General features: G+C 37.9%; 1 protein-coding gene across 1 annotated transcript; it reads right to left on the reverse strand.

The window, feature by feature from the left end:
• Window positions 1-793: 793 nt before the first annotated feature.
• LOC102803719 (death-associated protein kinase 1-like) lies at window positions 794-24,632 on the reverse strand. The gene is made up of 13 exons (XM_085494383.1): window positions 24,488-24,632; window positions 19,173-19,262; window positions 18,210-18,308; window positions 16,339-16,437; window positions 15,515-15,613; window positions 14,016-14,165; window positions 12,586-12,690; window positions 10,953-11,069; window positions 9,779-10,051; window positions 7,559-7,685; window positions 6,486-6,649; window positions 5,941-6,129; window positions 794-3,518 (listed from the first exon to the last, which is right to left on the reverse strand). The coding sequence occupies exons 1-13, from the start codon at window positions 24,548-24,550 to the stop codon at window positions 2,262-2,264; spliced, it is 2,832 nt and encodes a 943-aa protein (XP_085350509.1). The 5' UTR covers window positions 24,551-24,632; the 3' UTR covers window positions 794-2,261.
• Window positions 24,633-26,466: the final 1,834 nt, after the last annotated feature.

Genomic DNA, 26,466 nt, shown 5'->3' on the forward strand with positions numbered 1-26,466 from the left:
TTGTTATATTTCATATTTATTGCAGATTGTTTTCATTTACTGTCAAATACTTTTAGCTGAAATTAATTTTCGCTGAAAAGATTTCTAGGTGTTTTGTATGGAATTTATTTTCACTGATTTTTGACGAGATGAATGTAAAATATAGGAAAAGGAAATATAAAAAATATAGGAAAAGTATATTCTCTGGATTTTAGTTTCACTGAACCATACCTTCAGTGAAAATAGCAAAAATAAATTCCAAGCGAAAATAAAGTATTTTACAGTATAGCATGGTCTTCGCATTGGGTGGAATCAGATGTACATTACTTGGGGTTTGCAACGCGCATAGTATTGTATGATGACATCATGCCATAATCCCATTCAAGTCTCATCTCGTAGATAGCGAGATAGATGCTACGACCTTCAGACATGACATGGCGGTTTGTAATAAAACAATAAAACATGTATTACCAAATTCATAGTGAAAAAATGTAATACATCGAAAATGTACAGAAAATATAGTTATCGAATCCGTCATATCGTGAGCAGCCATTTTGATCCACCTGGACATCACAGTATCCTAGTTACCTCGGGCATGCGCATTCGCAGTTTTCTGAGTTAGAACGCTTATGCGAGAGCGAGATTGAAATGGGATCTTGGTATCATGTCACCGTAGTTGCAAACCCCAAGTAATGTACCTCTGGTGGAATGTAATTATAATATTATCAATTTTTAAAAGTTTGTATAAACTGGGAAGTTTAGTAGTTGCATGGACCATATTACTCATATTACTGAGGTTTGACTCCACGTGAAGACATTTCAGCCAGCAATAGTCGTACAGTACCTTCACTGATTTTACCATAGAGCCAATACGCCACCTCATACCTATCACCAACCCGCATGATTAGTCTCTACCCAGAAGATCCTTTCTCCATTACATGGATGCAATTTGTTGGAACACCGAATATCGCTATTTTAAGATGCCCATGCCCCAAATTTGCTAAGTACAGTTTTTAAAAACAAATATTAAAAAATAACATCACAAATTTAAAAACAACAAAAGAAACATCAACCACATAATGTCCTACTACACATAATATTTAGATATACGCTATCGCTCTGTGACGTCGTATGTTTAGAATTTTTACAACCATTATGCGAAAGCGGATAACGAATTGTTCGAGTTACGGACTTTGAGTTACGAAAACATCGGGGCTAATCTGCACTGGCTCGGAAGGTTGTAAATGATTAGCTAGTTTGAATTTGCATAACAATACTGACAATGAACGTGCATTCAACGCCACAAGTTTTTTTGTTTTTTTAGCCAATCAGAATTCATCTTCCGAGCCAGTGCAGATCAGCCGAAACATCGAGTTACAATTTACATATTTTAAGTGCCACGCCCACTTCTGTGAAACCACGCCCACATTGCAACTTCATATTAAATTACAGGTTAACACAACTTCGAGGTACGGGCAACATAGATTATTTTATTTTGTTCGGTTAACTGTTAATTCCAGTTTGAGTTACTAAATGTGGACGACAAACAACAATAGCAATTTATGTTGCCCGCGACTCGAAGTTAGAGTTCAAATTCGGGCGTGGTTTTGCAAAAGTGGGCGTGGACACGAAAATATGGGCGTGGCCATTTTTGTATGTTACAAAAAACGATGTTTTCGGAATTTGATTTCCGTAGCTCGAATAATTCAGCATCTCGTGACTAACCCAGGCACGCGATCTGATGTGGCAACATCAGTAAACAAGGCCGTTATTTCATCTTCAAGTGTGAACGACCGGTGCTTGTCAACCAGTCACTGCACACGCGCGCATAAAGTAAACAAGTGTGACGGTCTATTATGAGATCATAAATGGGATGAAACACGATCATCTGAAAAACAAAATTTTAAAATTATAGATGATTGTATTCATCTATGTCCTATCCATTGTTACGTGAAACCCTGAGACTTTGGACGAAATGTGGTCTTATAAAGGTCATAAAACGACTATAAAAGACCATCCATTGAATGTACAAGTTACAATAATAAACTTTCTTTAAAAATTGAAAACGAGTTCTATGTGACTTGATTTTGCTTTTCGGTATAGTGCTTCATTTTTTGCAGTCATCACGTCCACTTTTCCTGTGCTATGCTAATAAACCTTAATCACGAATGGACACACATATCTCGTTGAGAACAAGAGTTCCATGCGCATGCGCATGCGCATGCGTCGGAGCCTTAGTTCATCTCGTGCATTGGTTTACATGTCACATGACCTCGTTTGAATTAAACTCCAACATCCTTTGGATGTCTTTGCAATAATTCAAACATATCAATTATTGCACATTTCACGTCATAATGGTCGATTTCATTAATGATTTTAAGTAGATTGTCAATACTGCTTTCATAGTAATACACACCATACGACGTATTTTCATATTTCACAGCTGATGGGCCATCTCGTTTCCTCTTCTTCGCCCAATTTTCAGACCATTTATTTAGAATCATTTTGGTGACCGTGGTGTTTCTCTTGTAAGCTACCCTGGCCATGTATTGTCTTTCTGAATTCGATATTCCCATGTATTGTGCCATGATTCGATGATCACGGAGTCCTGATGGGTCCTCTATTTCTAGATTCTCAATCAGTTCTTCCTTTGTCTTCTGTAGCAGCCACTTCACATCGCATTGGTACCTTTGGATATCGAGAAAAGTCCTGTCATGTCCTGGACAGAGTAGATCTGTTATGACCTCTGTTCGACCAACTATTTCGTCATAGACTTTTCTCTTCTGAATTTCAGCCTCGCACACCTGCTGTAAAGTGTAGTAGCAGATATCTTCCGGGTTTTCGTGATCTCTGAGTGACTGTGGGCTTAGAATACACATTCCAATATTTGTCCCTGGACACGAGGTGCGCAGCACATCATATATGTCTCGCGTGACGAGGTCAAGCAGTCGAGAGCATTCTCCAATTTCTTCATCATCTTCTGTCCTGACGCACACATGTACGGCTCTCCTGTCATCGGTCATGTAGACCAGCCCTTCCACACTGTCACAAACTTTTATTCCATTCCTCCATATTCCACTGGGCCGGTGACCCAGACTAGTGAAGTGTAGATAAAGGCGCGTCTGAAGACGTGAAAAGAAACCAGGCGAGAAGTTATCAGTATCCTGCAGACAATGGACACGCCTGCCAAAGTAACGTCGTTTGGTGGCGCTCATCCGCCATTGATTATCTGGCATATCACTGGGAAGCAATCCGGGAATTATATATGAATACGCAACGCTGCCGGAACCACGTGTCAATGGAAATAAAAGCTCAAAAGCCTCAAGCAACTTGACCAGTAGCTCAACATCGGCTCTGTCACTTAGGACCTTCTCTAGCTCTGGTCGGGTGTAGATTTCTTTCATTCCCAGCCGATGTGTATACTGGTTGAATACATTGGAAGCTAACATAGGACCAATAACTCTCTCACAGAACCATTGTGGTTCTAATACTATGATGTTCCCACTGTAAGAAGCATCGTCGCTCTTAAAATATAGGATCTATAACAAATGTAAAATAACAATGATAAATAAACAATATGAGAACAAAATAACTGACTGGTCAAATATGATGCAACATATTCTCGGGCGGACATCCGGGCATTTTCACCGCCTTGCAACCATAACGGTGAAAACAAAGGCCGAAAAGGCGTCTCAGCAATGTAGAACGTTCTGTGATGTAGCTACAGGTCCGAGAATAGGCATGCAGTGGAGAGGAGTCAGCACATCCTGTGCCACATGTTATGTCTATTTATAAACTGACTGACAAAACTACGTACCAGGGGGTAGGTGACTTAATGTCAGAGCGAACCAGGTGGTATGAGAAGGATTGTCAAATCACACAATTTTAATTGTTTATGATTAGTTACCTGGACATTATATATGACAAATATGTAAATGACACTGGAATTATTTATATCAATACATTTATGGACAGCTTACACCAGTAAATGATTCGAGTAAATGTTGCTAGAAGAGTCTGCTTGGGTATATTTATAGTTATGCCAATGGCTTATCTATATTGTTGTGCATTGTATTGAATTGCATTGCATGTGTCTAAGGAGCTCTTAGGAGCTGCTATTCAAGATTACACACATCTCTATTGGGGATGATGAGTTCTGATCGTGAAAATCAAAGAAAAGATGTTCTGTTGAGCTCATGAACACCTATATGTTGTTTATTAAATTTGACATAATATTGGTAAAACATTTTTAGAATACAGTATGAGAGCGATTATGAGATTAACAAACCATTGTCAATGACATGTAGGGTGCCAAACAAAATCGTCCAAAGCACAAACAAATTGTCACGAACATGACGCTCATTAGGTATTGCGTATTGCTTAGTTTTGTACCAAATTTAAACGAAATTGGTCTTGAAATCAATATCAGGAAAAGTACATCTAAAAAAGAAGTAGGACACAAAATGGCCGACTGAATGACACCATGGAACAAAGTGATGAGCATCAGTTATTCAACTTTAGTGATGTCATTACAGCGTTTGAATTGGGAATCCAGGTTTCAGGAAGTTGTTATTTGGTTATATGAACCCATATTACGTATTCTTTGAATTAAATTGGGTCACAGTCCAGGTTTCAGGTTTTTATTTGGTTATATGAACCCCATTTTATGTCTTCTAGATTCCAATTGGGTCAAAGCCCAGGTTTCAGGTTTTTATTTGGTTATATGAACCCCATATTACGTCTTCTTAGAATTGAATTGGGTCAGAGTTCAGGTTTCAGGTTTTTATTTGATTATATGAGCCCCATGTTACATCTTTTTAGAATTCAATTGGATCAGAGTCCAGGTTTTTATTTGGTTATATGAACCCCATGTTACGTCTTAGAAAAATTAAATTGCAAAATTTGTTGCACAATCATCGATTTCCACTTCTGAGTCCAGGTTTCAGGTTTTTATTTGGTTATATGAACCCCATATTACGTCTTATTAGAATTCAATTGGGTCAGAGTCCAGGTTTCAGGTTTCAGGTTTTTATTTGGTTATATGAATCCCATGTTACGTCTTCTTAGAATTGAATTGGGTCAGAGTCCAGGTTTCAGGTTTTTATTTGGTTATATGAACCCCACATTACGTCTTATTAGAATTCAATTGGGTCAAAGTCCAGGTTTCAGGTTTTTATTTGGTTATATGAACCCCATATTACGTCTTATTAGAATTCAATTGGGTCAGAGTCCAGGTTTCAGGTTTTATTTAGTTATATGAACCCCATATTATGTCTTCTTAGAATTCAATTGGGTCAGAGTCCAGGTTTCAGGTTTTATTTAGTTATATGAACCCCATATTACGTCTTATTAGAATTCAATTGGGTAAGAGTCCAGGTTTTTATTTGGTTATATGAACCCCATATTACTTCTTCTTGGAATTCAATTGGGTCAGAGTCCAAGTTTCAGGTTTTTATTTGGTTATATGAACCCCATATTACGTCTTCTTAGAATTCAATTGGGTCAGAGTCCAGGTTTCAGGTTTTATTTAGTTATATGAACCCCATATTACGTCTTATTAGAATTCAATTGGGTAAGAGTCCAGGTTTTTATTTGGTTATATGAACCCCATATTACTTCTTCTTGGAATTCAATTGGGTCAGAGTCCAAGTTTCAGGTTTTTATTTGGTTATATGAACCCCATGTTACGTCTTCTCAGAATTCAATTGGGTCAGAATTCAGGTTTCAGGTTTTTATTTGACTATATGAGCCCCATGTTACATCTTTTTAGAATTCAATTGGATCAGAGTCCAGGTTTTTATTTGGTTATATGAACCCCATGTTACGTCTTCTTAGAAAAATTAAATTGCAAAATTTAATCATCGATTTCCACAACACTTCTGTGCAACACAGACAACATATGTGAGAAGCAGAAGCTAACTGGGTCTGCTGTGGAGACCAATAAGTTAAACATAATCTTACCTCGCCCATATTATAAAGATAATCTGTTGCCTTGTCTAAGAAATGTTCTTCGATGTTTGAATCAATAGTTTCTTTCACGTGACTGTAATAATCATCCCAGTGCATCACAGGATACAGCTTCTTTTCTCCAATCAATGTGTGTATGTTCTTTGCAATCTTGTCACATATGCTGGGCATTGGTTTTTCGTTCTAAGTGAATAAACCGCAATAAATGTCAATTAATGTACTTTATTTGCATATGGCCGTCAGAATCTCATTGACACTGAGAAGAGTGCAAGAATTGTGTTTCCCCTCCCAAAATAAAGTTCCATTCTCTGTCATCATCACGCACACACCACCCTCCCAACTTATGTAACTATGGTATTTAGAACAGTGGTCGCCATTAGGACGATAAAAAATATACCAGTATTTGAGAAGTAAAAGCAAGTCACGTGACTATTGCTCCCAACGAGATCTTGGCGGCCATTACGACTCGCCATTCCTGCATGTTTATATTCTGACATTTTTTTTTGAACGTAAACATGACCTCGGGAAAATCATTTTACCTGAAGAACGTTGGTGATCCTTGCATTTAGTAAATTCCTGAGACGTGCCATGTCTGCAGTATCTGGCTCATGACCATTGATGACAAAACATTCATCCACGATGTTAAGGTGGTCCTTCATGATTTCTGAACAGTCTTCTGTTATTTGTTTAGCCACTTGCTTAGCTAGCGCATAAACAAATAAATGTTAATAAATGTTAATAAATGTTAATAAATGTTAATGAATGTTAACAAATGTTAATAAATGTTAATAAATGTCTGTTATTTCAGACACTGAATGCAGCCCTTAGCAACAACTGATATCAATGGCTGAATAATATGAGGTTATTACGAGAATACCTTAAAGTATGCACGAAGACAGTACAGCGGGAGTATCGACTGACGTGCAGCGGAGGTCGATGCGCCGGCGTACTGTCTGAGTGCATACTTTGAGGTATTTTCGTAATAACCTTATTATTATACATCTTTTCCTTCCAAGGATACATCATGGGAATGCCGAAATTCAAAATGTTTAGAACAGAATCAGTGAACTTCTTTGTGTGGAGTGCGGTCACGCGCGTAATCGTTCCATATTTGGAATTCGCATTTCCTTATATGGTAGGATGAAAATGTCCTGTAAAATAATTCAAAATTACGGCACACTGTAACTTATGGCGTTACGTCGACAGATGTATAATTATACTATATAATTGATGTGTTGCCATTATGTCTAGGGATTGTAAGAATAAGTCTCTTGTATCCACTTCAAAAGTAACACACTCAGGTACTTTCTATGGATATTGCTTTCTATAACATCACTAATTGTCAGCATTATATGCCAATGAAAATGTAAGACAATGTGGGGGTCATGCATAAGACCTATTCTACGTGCTCTTGTTACTTTTAAAGGGCGGTGGTCGTCGTGCCACATCCTGGTCGGCATGGGACTCATAGCGATGTACTATATATATATGTGGATATGTTTTTAATCTCACTGTTTCATAATCTCATAATGTTTAAAGAGAATTAGGAAACCTTAATGGTCTTTTGAAAGTGGCATCAAGAGCAGAAGTAAAAATATGTTTTATTACCCACCTTCCTGTTCCCATTGTGCTGCCCAGTCAGCTCTACTTGCCACAAGTATTACAGTTGGCTTTTGACCTTCTTGACCTTTCACCTTGGAAGGATTAGTTGCCTTTATTAGTCGCAGCCAATGGAGAACCTTTAAAATAGAACCAATAGGAATACAGCATTACCGGGGCTGGAACCACCAAATTATGACTTGATTTTAATATCGAAATAGTTTTAATATTAATAAGTGAATAAATATTAATGAGACGAACAATAATAACGAAATCATAATTATTTTTAATGAGAATATTGAATTTCTTCTGCACTACAATCAATAATTAATCTCAGAACACAGAAAAAAAATGTGATATCGTATGTTAATGAACATGAATTAGATTATATAAGTGAAAGAGGTCATGAAAAATAATATTAAATGGTCCATATTCAATAAATTATGAATATATGAATGGAATTATGAATAATAATCACCTCATGAGTATGAATTATAATTATTAAATGTGAATAAATTTGTGTATAACAATAAGAATATGAATACTAATATGAATATAAATGAAATACTGAATATTAAATAAATCATTAATATTGAATCGAGAATATTCAATTTATTATATTATTTACATAATAACTGATTATGAATGTTTATGAGTAATTAAATTATGAATATGAATGAGTTTATGAATGATTAGATAGTAAATATGCATAAATTCGTAATTATTAATTAGTTTATGTATGTGAATAATAATTAGATCGTGAAAATCAATTACTATAAAATGATTTATTTCAGCTGGAATTAATTTTCACTGAATAGACGTTTTGGGTGTTGTGTATGGAATTTAATTTTCACTAATTGAAGAGTTTTTGACGAATGTTAAATATAGGAAAAAAGTATATTCGCTGGATATTATTTATCACAAATAAATCCCAAGCTAAAATATAGTATTCCACAGTATATTGTAAACATGAAATAAAAGTTATCTTGTCCAAGTTTGAAGGCTGAACCATCTGGTATGTACTGTAGAATACTTTATTTTCGCTTGGAATTTATTTTCGCCATTTTCGCTGAAGGGATGATTCCATGAAAATAAAATCCAGCGAATATACCTTTTTCCCTATATTTCACATTAAACTCATCAAAAATCAGTGGAAATAAATTCCATACAAAACGCCCCAAAAGCCTTATCAGCGAAAATTAATTCCAGCGAAAATAAAGTATTCCACAGTATGTTATTATTCTCAGAATTTTATACATGATACACGCAAAGCAGCAAGTTGGTTCGTTAAAACATTCATGGATCACACATTTCTCAAATTGTGGCCATTATTGCTGAAAATTCAAGATGGTTACCAAACCATGTGGTTGATCAAAACTATTTTATTTTTTTTCATAAGAAGCCTTGGTCTTACACATATCAAGTATCAAATCGATCATTTTAAGCATTCCTGAAAAACAAATGCGCCAAATTGCGGTCATTTTGTCAGAATTCCAAGATGGTGACCAAACCATGTGACTGGTCGAAATTATTTCTCATAATTTTCTTTTTCGGTCATACTTGTTATATCCAAATTATCAAGTTGGTCGCACAAAGCACTCGTGAGAAACGAATGCTCCAAAATTTTGGTCTATTTTGTCAGAAATCCAAGATGGTAAAGCATTTATATTGTCTGAAGGAGTACGCTTGAGGGATACAAATTTTGAAGTAAAAAGATAAATGAAATAACAGTTAAAATGACTTTCGAAATATTAGACATAGCGGCCAAACCACATGAACACCCACCCCAATTCTCAAATTTGAATGTGATTTATCCATACATGCTAAAAAAACGTTTACGTCAATATGTTTAGTTTTTCTGAAGAAGATTTTTAAGCATGTTTTTACGTTTTTTAGGGGAAAATGGCAGGAAGAAATCACGTGACTGCTACAGATTTTATTGATGGAATATGCAACCAATATCCTAATAAAGCTACAACAACAAAATCATAATCGCTTGACCCACGAAAAGGGTTCAAAATGGCCACTTCTGGTTTAACTTCAATCCAAGATGGCTACCAAACCAATTGACCAATCAAAATTCAGATAATTCAAGTCCATTAGCGTTTATCATTATAGGAAAAAAAACAGCGGAAGAAGAATTTGATTAGCTTTCACAGCCAAGAATGCATTTTCGACCGCTTTTTTTTTTTCTTATTTGTGTGCCTTTCCTCTGATTTTTCATCTGCCTTACCTTGTTTTTTTGTTCTTCCATGATTTCAATTGGTCGCCTGATTTCTACACCATGTGGTTTTTTATGGTAATCTGCTATCTGATACAACACAACAAAAGTCGCTGTTCTTGCGCCCAGGAACATCGTGTGTGTCACAAAAAACTCTGCGTGGCCGGCATAGTCCCATAAGCTGACCTTACCTATTCCTGGAACGAATATGTTTTCGACCTCTATTCCAGCTGTAGGGACATACTTGTCATCTCCAGGGGGTGGTGCATCTGTGGCTTTTGTTGACTGTGATGAAAACAGGTGAAAATTAAATAGACCATTTGTGGCTTCCAGTGGTTTGTGTTGTTTCACATAATCGGACTCGCTTGCTCGCATAGATATAATCATAATGGTAATCCTTCAAGTATCCATTTTTATATATCTATAACACCATGAATGAACAGGTAATTTTCTGTAGTAAAGTTTTTCGTTTTTAAGACAAATTAGTTGTGCACTCGCCAGTGACCAAGCGCGTGTGCGATAATTTAGTTTAGGAGGTTTACCAGAAATCAGCAAAAAGTATATTGTCAAATAGACAGTTCCTTTAAAGGGGGGTAGTCGTCGCGCCACGCATGCGCAAGATATATGGTGTCTCATATAAACAAAGATGGTGACTTTGGCTGTTGCGTAGATCAACGAATACAAACTGAAACATTTCTAAGCTTAGGTACTTTTTAGGTGATTGGAAGGTATCGAAGAAGTCATCGGCGGTATTCAGCGCAAGTCACACCCAGGTCAAACCTCATACTTGTGATTTCCATTTGAAGAGCGCATTGGAATGTGGGAAAATCAATGTTTATTAACACAAATGACGCACATGCGCTGCGCGATGACCAGCGCGATTTAAATAGCACTCTCTATGGATGAAAAGTTTTCATGACGTAAATGGACGGCACAAAGGCGGTTCAAAACGACGATATAGTTTCAATCTGTAGTGGCCAATCAATGAAGATGATATATTTGATTGTGTATTCTACACGAAGAACCACGACCAATTAAACACATTTCCTTCACCCATATACATCATTTTAACGTCACAAAGTGCTCTGTCACTAGAGGACGTAATTTATAGGAATGGTGTATTCAGTAATTACTTAAAGTCACATAGTTCGTAATGTATTTTCTACAAGTGATGATAAATACTCACAAGTAAAAGAGATCTCTTCAATGTTGACTTGCCAGCACCACAATGACCACAGATATAAAGTTTACCAACAGTTACTGGCACACCTTTTTCAATCATAAGTTCTTGATAAACTTTTTCCTGAAATAGCATTAGATTAAAGTTCAAAATGAAGATTTGTTCCGCTCGGTTATTATCTCCCGACAAATATGCTAATTTGTTCCCTAATTAGCATACTCGGATCCAGTGAACAAAACAGCCGTCCCAATGAGTAAAGCATCGCATAACCAATACTTGTTATCAATATTTTAACATCAGACATACAGAAAATATTGTGGTGATATTGTTGTTTATTTATTTTGTTGTTGTACTAGGTTTCAGTACCACAACAAGATATAAGTTCCACGTTCCATGTTCCACAGGCGACTTACATCATGAGGCAGGAACGCCACGACGCCTGCCGGCGCGAGCTCATCCCTCCTTAATTTTTCGGCAACTCTTGTGTCTGTGTCTTTTATTGGGCATTAATTATTTGGTTACAAATATGCATATATTTTGTAACCAGTGTTAATGCACACTGGACACAGTATTTAATCCCAACACCTATTGTTTTGCATAATGAGACTTTAGGCTGAACTTTGGCATTTCATTCAAGCACACACAGTCTTAACCCATCGCATCGCTTGGGGATTAACACTGACCTTTGGCATTTTATCATTTGGCTTAAATAGCCACCTAAAACCTTAGCTAATCAGTTCACTCTCGATTCTACACGAGTCCACATCGGTCCGTTCCAGAAATCAGCAAACCACCCACCCACCCTGCTGTTGGTCATTAACATGTGTAATTCTGTAACCTTTCAAGTCATACTGTACCATTTGGCACTCTTTGTGCTCAATTGTTTCTTTATGAATAAAGTAAGGGGGTTGCCACCACAGGGCATGCAGGCTGACCCAGGTACCACGATGTCATTCCTTATGGCCTTGCGAGTCAAATCTGAGACTCCGGTCATGAGATAACCATCTATGACGCCTGCGCGTACAGTCACTGCTGGTGGCAGGCTACGCCCAGGTACCACGCTTCAGGCCTGATGATGTCAGTCACAGGCGACTTACATCATGAGGCAGGAACGCCACGACGCCTGCCGGCGCGAGCTCATCCCTCCTTAATTTTTCGGCAACTCTTGTGTCTGTGTCTTTTATTGGGCATTAACATCTATTAAATAATTCCTTCCAAAACATGCATTACAAATGTACTATCCTCCTAATCAGAACGTCCCCTTATTCTACCGCACATGGCGCTCTTCACCAGTATGCAAATTTCAAAAAAAAAATGTCTTCCATGTCTCTTCCATAATGCATTGTTATGACTTATCTCCCATGATGCATTTGTACATCCTGAGTAAATTTAACATTACCCTGGGTATTGAAATTATAAGGCCAAAAAAAAAAATTGTTTTGTTGCTCTCAGTGACCGACCGAAAAATACGAAATACCAGGTCGCGTTTTTTCCCCCCATATACCTCAGCTATTTACGATACCCTTAGTTTTCACGAGTTTAAAAAAAAAAAAATCTGACCGACCGATCCAATTTTTCAATTTTCCGACTTAAGGGCAACATAAGTTGTTGTATTTTTGCCTAATAATGAGAACATTACCAGTTTGGCAGCCAGTATCACATGTTCAGCGCCTTTATAGAAAGTTGTTCTTGCACAGTGTCTTCCGATATTTGATTGTGTTACTTCTAGTGGTGTTCTGCCATCCTGAAAAATATATCTTGCTATATTATAGTATGCGGTTATTACGAAGATACCTCAAAGTATGCACGAAGGCAGTACAGCGGGAGTATCGATGCGCGGCGTACTGTCTGAGTGCATACTTTGAGGTAGCCTCGTAATAATCTTGTTATTATACATCTTTTCCTTCCATCATGGGTATGCCAAAATTCAAAAACTTCTTTGTGTGGAGTCCGGTCAAACCCTGGTGGCAGCCATGTTTTTTTTATTATTAGAGGATGTTTACGCGCGTAATTGTTCCGTATTTGAAATTTGCATTTTCTTATATGGTAGAATGAAAATACACCGTAAAATACCGCAATATTACGACACGCTGTAACTTATGGCGTTATGGTGACAGATGTATAATTATAGTTATTAATACACAACTGACAGAGGCGTAATGCTTAAAATGAAATAAATTTCTGTCCCTAAAAGAGGGAAGGGGCTTTAAGGTGTTGGTTGCATAGAACCAGTTCTCATGACATCTATTATTATCTGGACAGATTAACAGGTCAGAAAGATGTAAAATGTGGATGAACGTAATTACATAAGGTATGCTTGCAAAATACTGAAGAGTGTAACAGTGGCGGCGGCACTGGGGCAGAGGGGGCGGTCGCCCATCTGAAAAAAAAACGTCGTCCCCTCCCAATCAAGCTTAAATCCTTTATGTCAGCAAAATTTGCCCCCCAAAGTGCAGAAATAGCGTTTCAGAGGGTCTAGATTTCAGATCTCGCCCCTCATGAAAAATTCCGTGCCGCCGCCTTTGTATACTGCTGATGTTTATGTTTCTTGATGAGGGTCAATTTAGTCATAGCGCTTCGCCTCCTATTAGCTTTTAGGGGTTTCTGAAATGTACAACTCGTTTTAACTGAACACATATTGTATATGTTGTGATTCGCATACTGGAAAAATTGTTACATTCTTCTTTGTTTGTCTTAAAGCGGGAGAGACGTCACCTGCGCACGCGCGGGAATTGAGTCTCAAGCGATGATAACAACACGTGCTAAGAACGCAAAGGCTCATGGGTAGCCGCTTGTTTGTAAACAATGACACGCTTATCCTCTCAAGATGGCGACGTATTTGACCTTTAGCCCAGGGCTGAAGGTGAATAGACGGTGCCCTCTATCTGACGCATGCGCAGGTGACAACACCCCGCTTTAATAGGCCGTAATCACAAATAACCGTCATGTGACACTCATATTTAACCATGATGTTATTAATATTCATGATCTAATTGATATTTATGATCGCATTAATATTAATGATATATGGCAGTATTTCATAACTCTAATAACGATAAACCAACTTACAGTACTTATGTGATCAATATTAATATCGGCTTCCACCAACAATTTGACAATTCCCAGAGCATCCTCTTGTTTCTGAACACTCTCCTCAAATTTAGAAGACGTTAAATGTCTTATTGGATAGCGTAGTATGGTGTAGAGAGCATTATTTTTCTGAAAATGAAATCAATTATTGGAATTAAATTCAAAACATTTGTGTTATACTTGTTTTCAAAGGTCTTACTAGCATATACAAAGGCATCGTCCGCCTGCACGGTGTTGTTCCGTTCGGACATTCCTCCCTCTACAACACCGTGCGGTAATACCATTCATAACCGTGTATGTCACGTGGTTGCGCGATAGAAAGTTTACCGACCAATAGAAAGCTTTGTTACAAAGTCTGCCAGAAAGCGCTCGGAGCTCTGCATTTCTGATATTTTCGGCTTCATTACTGCCGATATGTGTTGCAGTGATATCATGAGCTTTGGGGTATAACACCTACTCTTCTATAATAGTCAACAGTGGTGACAACACTATTACCACTATTATTAAGTAAAGCTTGAATAGCTTTGATCTGAATATCAGTGAGTTGCATGATGTATGGATATTGTCGCTGTATCGCCTCGACATCCAAGCCAACACAGCTTTAGCTGTGCTCAGCGACATTTATTCTCGGGTCAGGCATTTTCACCGCCTGGCAACCATCATGGTGAAACAAAGGCCAATAAATTCTCAGAAAACGGTATTTTGGGATGGTTGTTGTCACCCCCTACATATGCAAACTATTTAAATTTGGTTGGATTTCTTCAAAGTTAAGTTTGTGCTGTTTTCTCGATTTTAGCTATTTTCACCGGCTTTTTGATCAGTGCACATGGAAATACATGGTAGAGTGGTGCGCGTTTTAAATAGCAACGTGGAGCGTTTAGTGACTTAGCTCCGCCTCGAAGATTTTGATAGCTTGGCCAAGCGCGTTGAAGAAAGAAGTTATATGATTGGCTGTTGTTAAACTGATTCTAAACTGTGAGGGCATTGTCACATACACATATTCCTAATGAAATACTTCAAGGTGATAGTGGAGTGCTTCGCCGGAACATTTACCTTGAAAATTCAAGATGATACAAAGGTGGAATGTACCAGGATGTGTAAATATAACAGGTTTAGGAAACCTTTTTCATCGCCTGGCAACCCTTGCGGTGAAAACATAGGCCAAAAACTCGCAGAAAACAGTACTTTGGGATGGTTGTTGAGACCGTGACTCCCCTGAACAGTGTAACAAGATTAGCCCTGCGTGTGTAACGCATATAAATTTGATTGTTCGAGATTACTTCAAAGTTGAGTTCCTGTTGTTTTCTCGAATTTTCACCGACTCGACCGGCGTTCCTCAGCAGCGCGGGCAGAGCCCATAGAAATACGTGGTACAGTGGTGCGCGTCTTAGTAACGTAGAACGTCCTGTGACGTAGCTCCGCCCAGAGGATAGCAGGATATGTGACTTTCAAGGGTCATACATGAAAACAATTCTCACCTCAAAAAGACTGTTCACGTCGCATCTGTACTGGATGAGAACTTTCACAACTTCTATATTATTATTTAAGGTGGCAAGATAAAGAGGCGTCTGTCCTTCCTGTAAAACAACACAAGATATATATCAATAACTGATAAATGGTACTAACTAAACTAAAACGATGAATAGATTTCAAGTAGAACACGAGAACCATTCATTCGTTGTTTTCTGCTTTTCGATGAGTATTATTATTGGACAAATATGTGGTGGGTGAGATAGGGTTGCGTTGTGTAGAGAAATAGACTTCCATGGGACAAAGTCATAGTTCTTTTTCTTGTGTCTCTGGTCTTAGTTACGAGTCAAAGGTTATTAAAAGAGGCGGCAAGACCAACATTTAACATTGCAACATTAAATGATAAACAAGATACAATGTAATACAATGTTATACTACACAAGTAAACAGTAGAATTCTGAACCATGCATGTAAATAAATTTTGAAATGTTGATTGCAATGGAGCTCTCAGCGATAAAATACAATGGAATTTGTGTTCTTTGTCAAAAAGAATTTGGAAAATCTGTTGAACAGACCCAGAGGCATTTCGTCTGGGGTTGGATTTTGGATAACCTAAAACTTGGGCCAGAAGTAATATGGGCGGTGGTCGTCGCGCATCGCGTCTTCGAATTTCACATAACCAAACAATGTACTTTACATGCGTTGTATACTTCACTGGGAGCGACGACCACTGCCCTTTATCTTAAAAAACTGAGGTGGAAATATTTGCCTTTGCTGACTGCCGAGATGCATTGATGATAATCATAATACATTTTGCTTTTTGTATGCTTACATTGTTCTTGCAGTTTGGATCTACGCCATTACGTAACAGAACTTCAACTACGGAAGAATGACCATTGTGGGAGGCAAAATGTATTGCAGTGTTGCCATTCTGTAGACACAATTGATAAGACAATCAGATCAGTACAAGTGAACACTACCATTACGTTTGGTTGTAATTTAAATGACACTAAGACTTTTTTTCAGAAAGAAAGAAACTGGTAAGGTGCTTGGTTAATGTAGCAGTGTCTCGTGATGTTTTTTTTTTCAGTACGTCATCAAATCCGCGATTTTGTGTATCCTCGTTCGTAATTCATCCAAATTCATTCCAATTCATGCTTGATTTGAATCGGCGTGTAATTCCTTGACTCAAATCGTTATATAGCCCCCGGCATAAATATCGATCCGTCCCTTGATTCTCAGTTAGTTCCTACTATATATATAACTGCATCCCTTGAATTAACTTCCAGCATAAATAATTGTACATCCCTTGATCATAGTTTAGACCCCCCAGCATAAATAATTGTACATCCCTTGATCATAGTTTAGACCTCCCAGCATAAATAATTGTACATCCCTTGATCATAGTTTAGACCTCCCAGCATAAATAATTGTACATCCCTTGATCATAGTTTAGACCTCCTAGCATAAATAATTGTACATCCCTTGATCATAGTTTAGACCTCCTAGCATAAATAATTGTACATCCCTTGATCATAGTTTAGACCTCCCAGCATAAATAATTGTACATCCCTAGATCATAGTTTAGACCTCCCAGCATAAATAATTGTACATCCCTAGATCATAGTTTAGACCTCCCAGCATAAATAGTTGTACATCCCTTGATCATAGTTTAGACCTCCCAGCATAAATAGTTGTACATCCCTTGATCATAGTTTAGACCTCCCAGCATAAATAATTGTACATCCCTTGATCATAGTTTAGACCTCCCAGCATAAATAATTGTACATCCCTTGATCATAGTTTAGACCTCCCAGCATAAATAATTGTACATCCCTTGATCATAGTTTAGACCTCCCAGCATAAATAATTGTACATCCCTTGATCATAGTTTAGACCACCCAGCATAAATAATTGTACATCCCTTGATCATAGTTTAGACCTCCCAGCATAAATAGTGATGATCAATCCCAATATTCTAGCTTTGCTCCCAACATAAATAATCATCCAACTATTGATAATAGGTTACCCTCCACAGCAAATTTTGCCCCCCGCATAAATAATTGTACATCCCTTGATCATAGTTTAGACCCCCCAGCATAAATAATTGTACATCCCTTGATCATAGTTTAGACCTCCCAGCATAAATAATTGTACATCCCTTGATCATAGTTTAGACCTCCCAGCATAAATAATTGTACATCCCTTGATCATAGTTTAGACCTCCCAGCATAAATAATTGTACATCCCTTGATCATAGTTTAGACCCCCCAGCATAAATAATTGTACATCCCTTGATCATAGTTTAGACCTCCCAGCATAAATAATTGTACATCCCTTGATCATAGTTTAGACCCCCCAGCATAAATAATTGTACATCCCTTGATCATAGTTTAGACCTCCCAGCATAAATAGTGATGATCAATCCCAATATTCTAGCTTTGCTCCCAACATAAATAATCATCCAACTATTGATAATAGGTTACCCTCCACAGCAAGTTTTGCCCCCCCCCCGCATAAATAATGATAAGTCCCTTGATTCAACTTTAAAGAAAGTTCCCTTTGATTCTAGATTCCTCCAATGAAATAAATAATGGTTCATCCCTTAATTCTAGGTTACCTCATTGAATCTAGGCTAGCCCAGTGTAAGTAACAATATATCTCCCAATTTGACTTGAGGCTTTAATTATTAACGGAACTCACCGCCTCTTTACATCCAGCACTCGCACCAGCATTAATCAATGTTTCGACTACTTCTCGTTGACCATACGACGATGCATGGGTAACCAACGTTCGCTGATACTGTAACAATGCACAACAATAATTTTTGGATAACAGATGTTTCGTGGCCAGTAATAAGCCAAGAACCCATTACACAATAAAAGCGCAACGGCAGCTCCGCAGTTGAAATGAAGCACATATGCAAGACAGAATTTGGTATGCCGAAAAAACCTGTCAACTAACAACCTGCTCTCTGATTGGTCTAACTGTTAGGCTTTGGTGGCCAAGCAAGCACAATCTAGCCTGGCATTGACTTCTACTATGTGACGTGAAAGTATTCATGGCAGTGTAATATAATAGACCATTTTCCGTTCACTGCGAGAATCACGCGTTATGCGTGAAATCGAACGTAAAAACAGGACAAACAAAGGTCATAGCGTCGTAGTCGCGTCAAACATCGCGTGGGATTCGACAAACACGAAAGTATTTGGGGGGACATTTCCATGCTTAATAATGTGCTGTCCACATTTGATGATAGGCAATTTCGATTAAGTAAGGGTATTCGGAAGCAATATTCCTCTGTCGAAGATCGGCCGGTCAATGTAAGCTACGAAATAAAGAAATTCTAGTTCAAAATCAAATCGTTCGATTTTTGCGGCAGACGTTCGACGCGCGTCTTTCATGCATCTTGCGAGATCTCGCAATTGTACGGAAAATCACTTATTATGACAGACGGATGGTTCTTCAGACGGTGCAGAAAATCTCATGAATCTCACTGAGCAACTCAAAAACAAAATACATGTAGTGACCAATTACCTCTATGGCGTAATAGAATAGTGCCTCTATTTTTAATATTCCACAACGTCTGAGTATATATCTGTGATCACCTTGAATGTCACATGATAATATCACGTGAGATTGGGAGTCAAACAATAATGTACTTACATAAAAATATTTCCTATCCAAGTCTTCAACGTTACTGATGAACGATTTAATGACATCTAAATTTCCTTCTTGAGCAGCTCTGTAATAATCCTAGTAGCATTGTAAAATGATAATCAAAAAGATATTAAAATTTTTGACCAATAATAGCCAAGCTTGAGTGGATGCGTCTGTTGGGAAGATGCCCAATCAAACGCTGTGTAACATAGCGCCGTAAGACAAAGAACAAAATGTCGGAAATGGCGACGTGTAGCACGGTTACAAAATTCTTCTAGCCACCGTGCATGCAGAGATAGGAGTGCTTAGGTTGCTTGCCAAACCCAAAAAAAACCGGCGCTGCATTTTTTCACCCAGTTTTCCATATTTTTTTATGCCAACGTTGCAGGCTGTTTGTGGCATACTTCGTCAGCAAAGTGACAAATATTTATGTCGACGATATTTTAACAAAGTAATGAAACTGTCAACTCTGAAAGAAAATCTCAGAAACTCAACTCAACTGATCATTCAAGAGTTGAACTGTTGCCAAAAAAACGCTCTTAGAGTGTTGATACAATGTAGCTGATTGGCTGTTTATTTTTGTCGCATCTCCCCTCCTTGTCGTTAAGGGCGCCTATTAAATACACACTGTAGTGGTTCAATCTGCCAAGGGTTAGTTTGGAGGGGTGACCCGAAACAAACGTTCATTGGCTGGCGAAGATGCTTTACAATTCGCACTGCCAATCATGAGTCCAGCATTCCCGTCGTGCTTATGAAAAAACACAAAGGTTTATGACCGCTTGACCCTACTTTTCAACACCCGTTTTTTAAAATTATAATACTGTAGAATACTTTATTTTCGCTATTTTCGCTGAAGGGATGATTCAGTGAAAATAAAATCCAGCAAATATACTTTTTTTCCTATATTTCACATAATACTCATCCAAAATCAGTGAAAATAAATTCCATACAAAACGCCCAAAAAGCCTTTTCAGCGAAAATTAATTCCAGCGAAAATAAAGTATTCCACAGTACGTAGCATTGGTATAGGCAAACAGTTACATGACAGGTACACACTGTACATGTTTATAATTATGTAGTTTGTTTTAATTTCTTTCTGTAAGACCCTTTTTATCCTTTCCTAAGGATTTTATGCGTCTAATAAAAAATATATATACATGTTTATAAATATATGTAAATTATAAAATCGTATTTACGCGAGAAACACAGTATAGTATCATCCAATGGCGTAGATACGAAGAATTTGAACCGATATTTATCAAGGAGCACGGACTTGTGTACGATTTGTTTTACTGTCGTGTTAGTGAAACATCATAAAATTCAAGTATGGTGATCGCATCACATTTAGCCGCAGGTGTGTCCGACACAGTGTTTTTTTTTTCAAGTGCCTATATATACATGGCGTATTAACGCTCAGCTCAACTTTGCAAATACGAGCCACTTCCGCGTAGCCTGGAACCCGGCCATTTACAGTGCTCGTTCTTCTCAGTGCACTCAAGAACGGTCTGGCAGTCGGCGTAGAATTCTGTGTCATCGCTGATTGGCTGTCTCCATGACTTCAGTACATTACCATGGAAACTCGCATGCGCAGACTGAGCAGGACATGAGACCCGGCCCACAGCCCTCCGACATATTCACTCGTCTATTATTCGTATATTTGTCCAAGTCTCGCGATAATAGATGGCATATAGTCTAACATGGATGAATGTAAACTTGTTTTGTATTCTCACGCACCAATACGGAGCAGCGAATATAACGAATAAATAAAACAGTATTTCCTAGAGAATAATTTATTTAAATTTAATACATGTACTTCAAATTGCACACCTGTAAGCAGAGCTCCTACAATGATCGAAATGGGCCATCATTTCAACGTACTCATTGCGATAAGAATACATGGGTTCTTTAATACGCTAAGAACATAAACATAAACGCATGAGACCCACAGTTTTAGCGTCTCCGTCCGCCCGCCATTCTCTATATTTAGTTTAGTCCGGCGTTGTTTTGATCATGTGAATGGGGTTAATGTTGCTCACTGTAATTATCAATGAATTGCCGATCATTCCTGGAGGAATTTGCGAAGTTCTGAAACTGTTTTGAAAATAAGTTTATTCTACGTTACGCCTCGGTTATCATTTCAGAACAACCCCACTCGCAGTGCGCCCGCATACGTTCAAACCTTGAAATGGTTATGCAAATGAGCAATCTTTAGGAACCCGAAAGTCCAAGTCAATTGTTGTGGATCATGCCGTGCGTGACTCACTTGTGTGTGAGCGCGTGACACCTGGTCTCGTCTGTAAATAGACCAGCCGTGGACGCATTGTGTGTTGAGGGCGATGGACCCTATCCTCGGGGGCGGACATCCGGGCATTTTCACCGCCTGGCAACCCGCGGCGGTAAAAACAAAGGCCCAAAACTCGCAGAAAATGGTACTTTGGAGTGATTGTTGAGACTCCTCTGAACAGTGCAACAAGATTATCCCTACGTGTGTAACATATATAAATTTGGTTGTTCGGGATTACTTTAAAGTTGAGTTTGTGTTGTTTTCTCGAATTTTCACCGACTCGACCGGCGTTCCACAGCAGCGCGCACAGAGCCCATAGAAATGCATGGTACAGTGGTGCGCGTCTTAGCAACGTGGAACGTCTGTGACGTTGCGTCGCCACGTACAGAAAGCTGGGGATTACTCTAATACATTGTACACGTGGTGGTGGTGGTGGTCGGGAAGGGGGTATGTGCTATAACAGTGACTGGGGTATACAAGTACTGTAAAATACTTTATTTTTGGTTGGAAGTTATTTAGCGATTTTCACTGAAGGGGTGATCCATTCAAAATAAAATCTGGCAAATATGCTTTTTTTCCATAGTTTACAGTCAACTCATCAAAAATCAGTGTAAATAAATTCCATACAAAGCATGTAAAAAGTCATTTCTGAGCAAAAAATAATTTTAGTTAAAATAAAGTACTTCACAGTAAATAAACTTTCATACAATTCAGATTGATTTTTCCTGTAATCATCGATAAATATTTGTACCCTGATCATAAAATATCGATTTCTGGATTAATTTTAAATTTATAACTCTATAAACTGATGCTTCAGCTCGATATTGGTGACGCCCACGGACACGCGGAATATCAACTCTCCCGGCCGTCCTGCAATCTCAAAGCAATCACCTCCGATTGCATCATCTATATACCATCGGGCACCCACGACTCTGACATAATTATATTCCATAAACATTCAATTCACAGGATGTTTATTTCAAACACAATGAAACTGACACTATACACCGCGTTACAATATGTACGCGTGCTTTCTCCACGTAACATGTTACTTTCACAACAGAAACGAAAAGTGCAAACACCTTGCGTGGAAGAATACTGTTGTGTGGACTTGTGGGAGGGTATTTGCATTCTGCGCATGCGTATCCAGTAGGATATTTTATTCATCTCCTAGTATTGATGTAGCCTGACATGTAGGCGTGAGTGAAGATACCGCGTTTCGCATGCGCGCGCATGTCGTTTTGGGCTGTAACGTAAACTTGCACGCGTGATATTGTATTTCTGGGTGTACCAATCGACGTCACACAAAAATGAAATTCCCTTCTATCGACTATCGGCAAACTGACTTGTTTGTATTTTCCGCCATGACAAAGCAGTAGTATTTTTGCACCCCAGTGTTGCTACATCTGGGAAAGTGGTCTATGTGTTGGGTTTGTAGCACCGCTGAGGGCGCAACTCACACCACCTCGTCAGGCTATTTGATTAGATGCAATTTATAAAATCTTCCTTGTACAAGAAATAGTATGTATACCTAACAGATATGTACTCTGAATTTCAGTTAGGCATCAACAGTGTTTATATAACATTTATAAAAAACTGTTCATGCCTGTGTGAAATTCGATGTACTATCCACAGTAACCCAGTTTGAAATTATAGTTGTTTACATTTCACAAACAAACGGGGCGTGTTTACGAGTAGAAATTAACTTTAATTGCAATAACGTCATCACATATAATTGTCAAGTGACCATAAAAACCAAACAATCCATATTTTGCTTTGATTCGTTTCAAATTTCCCCGAAACTGAACCATGATTACTAATACATCTAGTACTTGTGCAAAAAAAAAAGACACCAATTGTTTGTAATGTTTGTCACGTGATGAGTAGGTCACGTGATGCGTGCGCCGTACCTGATCTATTCGGGTATATTAGTCGTATACGTAATACGAGTGGGTGGGATATGGCCATCGTGTTCTCTAACATACAGAAGTTTGCGATTTGTGTGAGTCAAAAATGAAAAGTAGAAATTTGTATGAGTCAATTTGGACTTCAACAATAAATATCACCGTTATACAGAAGACAATAGAGAGCGTCTTTAGTTACAGGGCACCGTGTAGCAACATTCTGCGTGGGCGAGAGTTTGGAATTTTTAGAGGAATCTAAATGGCATCTGAAGCCATTTAATTACAATTAAATCAATAACGTCATGCCCTTTTCCCGCCAATTGCAATGTTTTATTATATTACCAACCTGTGTTTAGAGACAATATTTTCAATGGTTACGATTTTTTTTTTTTCAAATTGCGTCGAAATCACTATTTCCAGTTGCGTCATTTTGTACCCATCCCCTTGCGTGGGCGACGCGTCAAAATTGATTAGATGGCACACTGGATAGCTATAGAGTCTCGTGATGGAAGAGTGGAGGGTATAACTCAAATACAAAGAGGTCAACTCGGGTCACTATGACATTACGTCCATAAACAAAATGAAAGCATGACCTTCGTCTTACGCTGTCTACAACCAAATCGTACCTTTCGCTGTCTACCACCAACTCGTACCTTAACGGATTTGAAAATACCAGTGAATTCGAGATTTTAACTGCATTGGTGACGCCAATTGACCCGATGTATCATACATGTTACGTGCGACATTCTACTGTTCATCCACACACTATGATTCGACGTCTGTTATGACGTATACTCCATACACCTTCGATTCACTGGTTGTTCATTTCAAAAACGGAGAAATGTATGTCTCATCGGAATACGAGACTGTATAAGTTTTTATCTACCTGTTTTTTTCACCTAGCATATTATTTGTATTGCGCTGTAAACATGACTAATTAATTAATTAATTAATTAATTAATTTAAAACATTAATGTAAGTTGTGCAGTTTTTTAGGGGGCTGAAGTGCCAGCGTATGGAGTCACGTTCACGGTGGGTCGTAAACATGAATGCAAAACGGAGACATGGAAATGGTAATTAAACAATCTCAATATTACGCAAAATGCTGAGAAATTAAAATAATTGATACATACGTCACGTTCGTGCCATGTAGGTTTCTCCTGGTCGGAGTCTTCATCGGAACTTACAGCCGACATGTTAAATTTGGTGCAAGGTCATAGTAAACAGATTCATAACAGACGCAAGTCTCTCGTCACTTTGCTACCACACTAGTTAATAAACTGGTATACAAGTCCCGGCAAGGCTTACGTCACTCGTTTTGCTTTGACGCCCTAGGTTAGCGGCCAATATGTCACACTTAGAGTAACCGTTAATGAGTGTCGAACGGTGTGCGCACTAGGGGGTTTCCCAAGGAAAGTACCTAAAGTGTCATCGGAAAAATGATTTACAAATGCACTTTCACTATTCACCACGCATGCGCAATGTGTATATGAATTCTAATCAGGAGCGTGGTTAGAAACGACCTCTGTACTGAGTTTGACCTACAAACAACGATCTGTATCGTTACCACGAGCTTAAATGGCCCTGGATAAGTAAAACATGTGCGGAACTGACGTCATTCCTCTAACATTCAACCCTCCCGCTAAATGAAAACAAACAAACATCAAAACCAGTTCAGTGTAATATTAACACGCTCTCTTCGAGATTATGTTCGACCTTCCCCTTTGACGAAGATATTACGTTTACTCTGTACACGTTTTAATTATGCACGGCCTCCGATATCGTAAGGCTGTGCGAAAGTGGTTCTTTGTTTGACGTAACTCTGAAATAAAAAAAAGGGTGGTTTACAGAGAAATGTTCCAAAATATGCAGATTTATATATATCCCACATATAAAGAAAAAATGCTAAATTTTCGCAGTTTTATCGAAGACGATAAATTATTGTCTATCATAGTTTTTTAAACTGATGTCAACGCGAGACGTGGGTTAATATTAAAACTTGATAATTATAGTGATAATCATTGGAACGTCGAATTTGGTATTCACCAGTGGCGGATCCAGAGGGGGGCAGGGGGCCATGCCCCCTCCAAACGCATGACGATTCATATCATCTGGATTACGCATAGCTTCTCTGCGATTTACGCTTCGTAAGTAAGTAAGTAAGTAATTCTTTATTGCTATGGTATCCCATTTGAGATCTTGACAAAAAGTACAATAAAGTCAAAAACATGTAATAATAAAAAAATGAAAATAAAAGGAAATACTAAAAATACAGTAAATGAATGAAATAAATACACATCTCACAATAAGATATAAATGAATAATTGTAATATAATGTAAATAAATGTAAATCTGTGTTTTGTGGGGTTTTTTTTGAGGCAGCTGGTACTGAAGTTATTGTTTGATTTTTTGCTCTCTAAGCATAAAGCAAGTATAAATGTGTTTTGAAATGTCTTTAATTATGTGATCGTTTTTATTATTTAATATGTTTATTAATGTCTCTCCATGCATTTTATGTTTAGTAAAAAGGCTGGTTCTTTCTTTATCATATAGCTGGCACGTGAAAAGGAAATGTTTCTCATCTTCAATTTCTCCAAGATCACAGACAGGGCATATTCTATCAGAGATGGAGATGTTTTTGTATCTGCCTGATTCAATCTGTAAACGGTGGGCACTTATTCTAAGTTTAGTCATTGCAGCACGATATAGTGGATTTTTAATTATTTGGAGGTATTTCTCAAAAGAAAAATCAGTTTTTATTTCTCTGTATGTTCTCAATTTGTTTTTGTGATGCACGCCCTTATCATCATCAAACATGCATTCTTTACTTTTTTTCTGGAATTGCATTTTAAGTTTTTCTGTGATGTCTTCAATAGTAGCATTGCTGTATTTAATTTGCCCATCTTTCCAGATATTACTTAAATTTAGGTTTTCCAAAATCTTTTTCACACCAGATACCCAGTTTTTAGTACCAGAATCATGCATCTTAATACCAAGCTTGTATGCTTCACATACTAATGTATTTTCAGGCATTTCCTGAACCCTCATCCAATATTTTAACAATTGTTTTGTACCCTGTATTGTAAGAGGGTACCTCCCTAATTCAATTAAA

The sequence above is a fragment of the Saccoglossus kowalevskii genome, chromosome 20 (assembly GCF_978046115.1).
Source record: "Saccoglossus kowalevskii chromosome 20, keSacKowa6.1, whole genome shotgun sequence".
Classification (NCBI taxonomy): domain Eukaryota; kingdom Metazoa; phylum Hemichordata; class Enteropneusta; family Harrimaniidae; genus Saccoglossus; species Saccoglossus kowalevskii.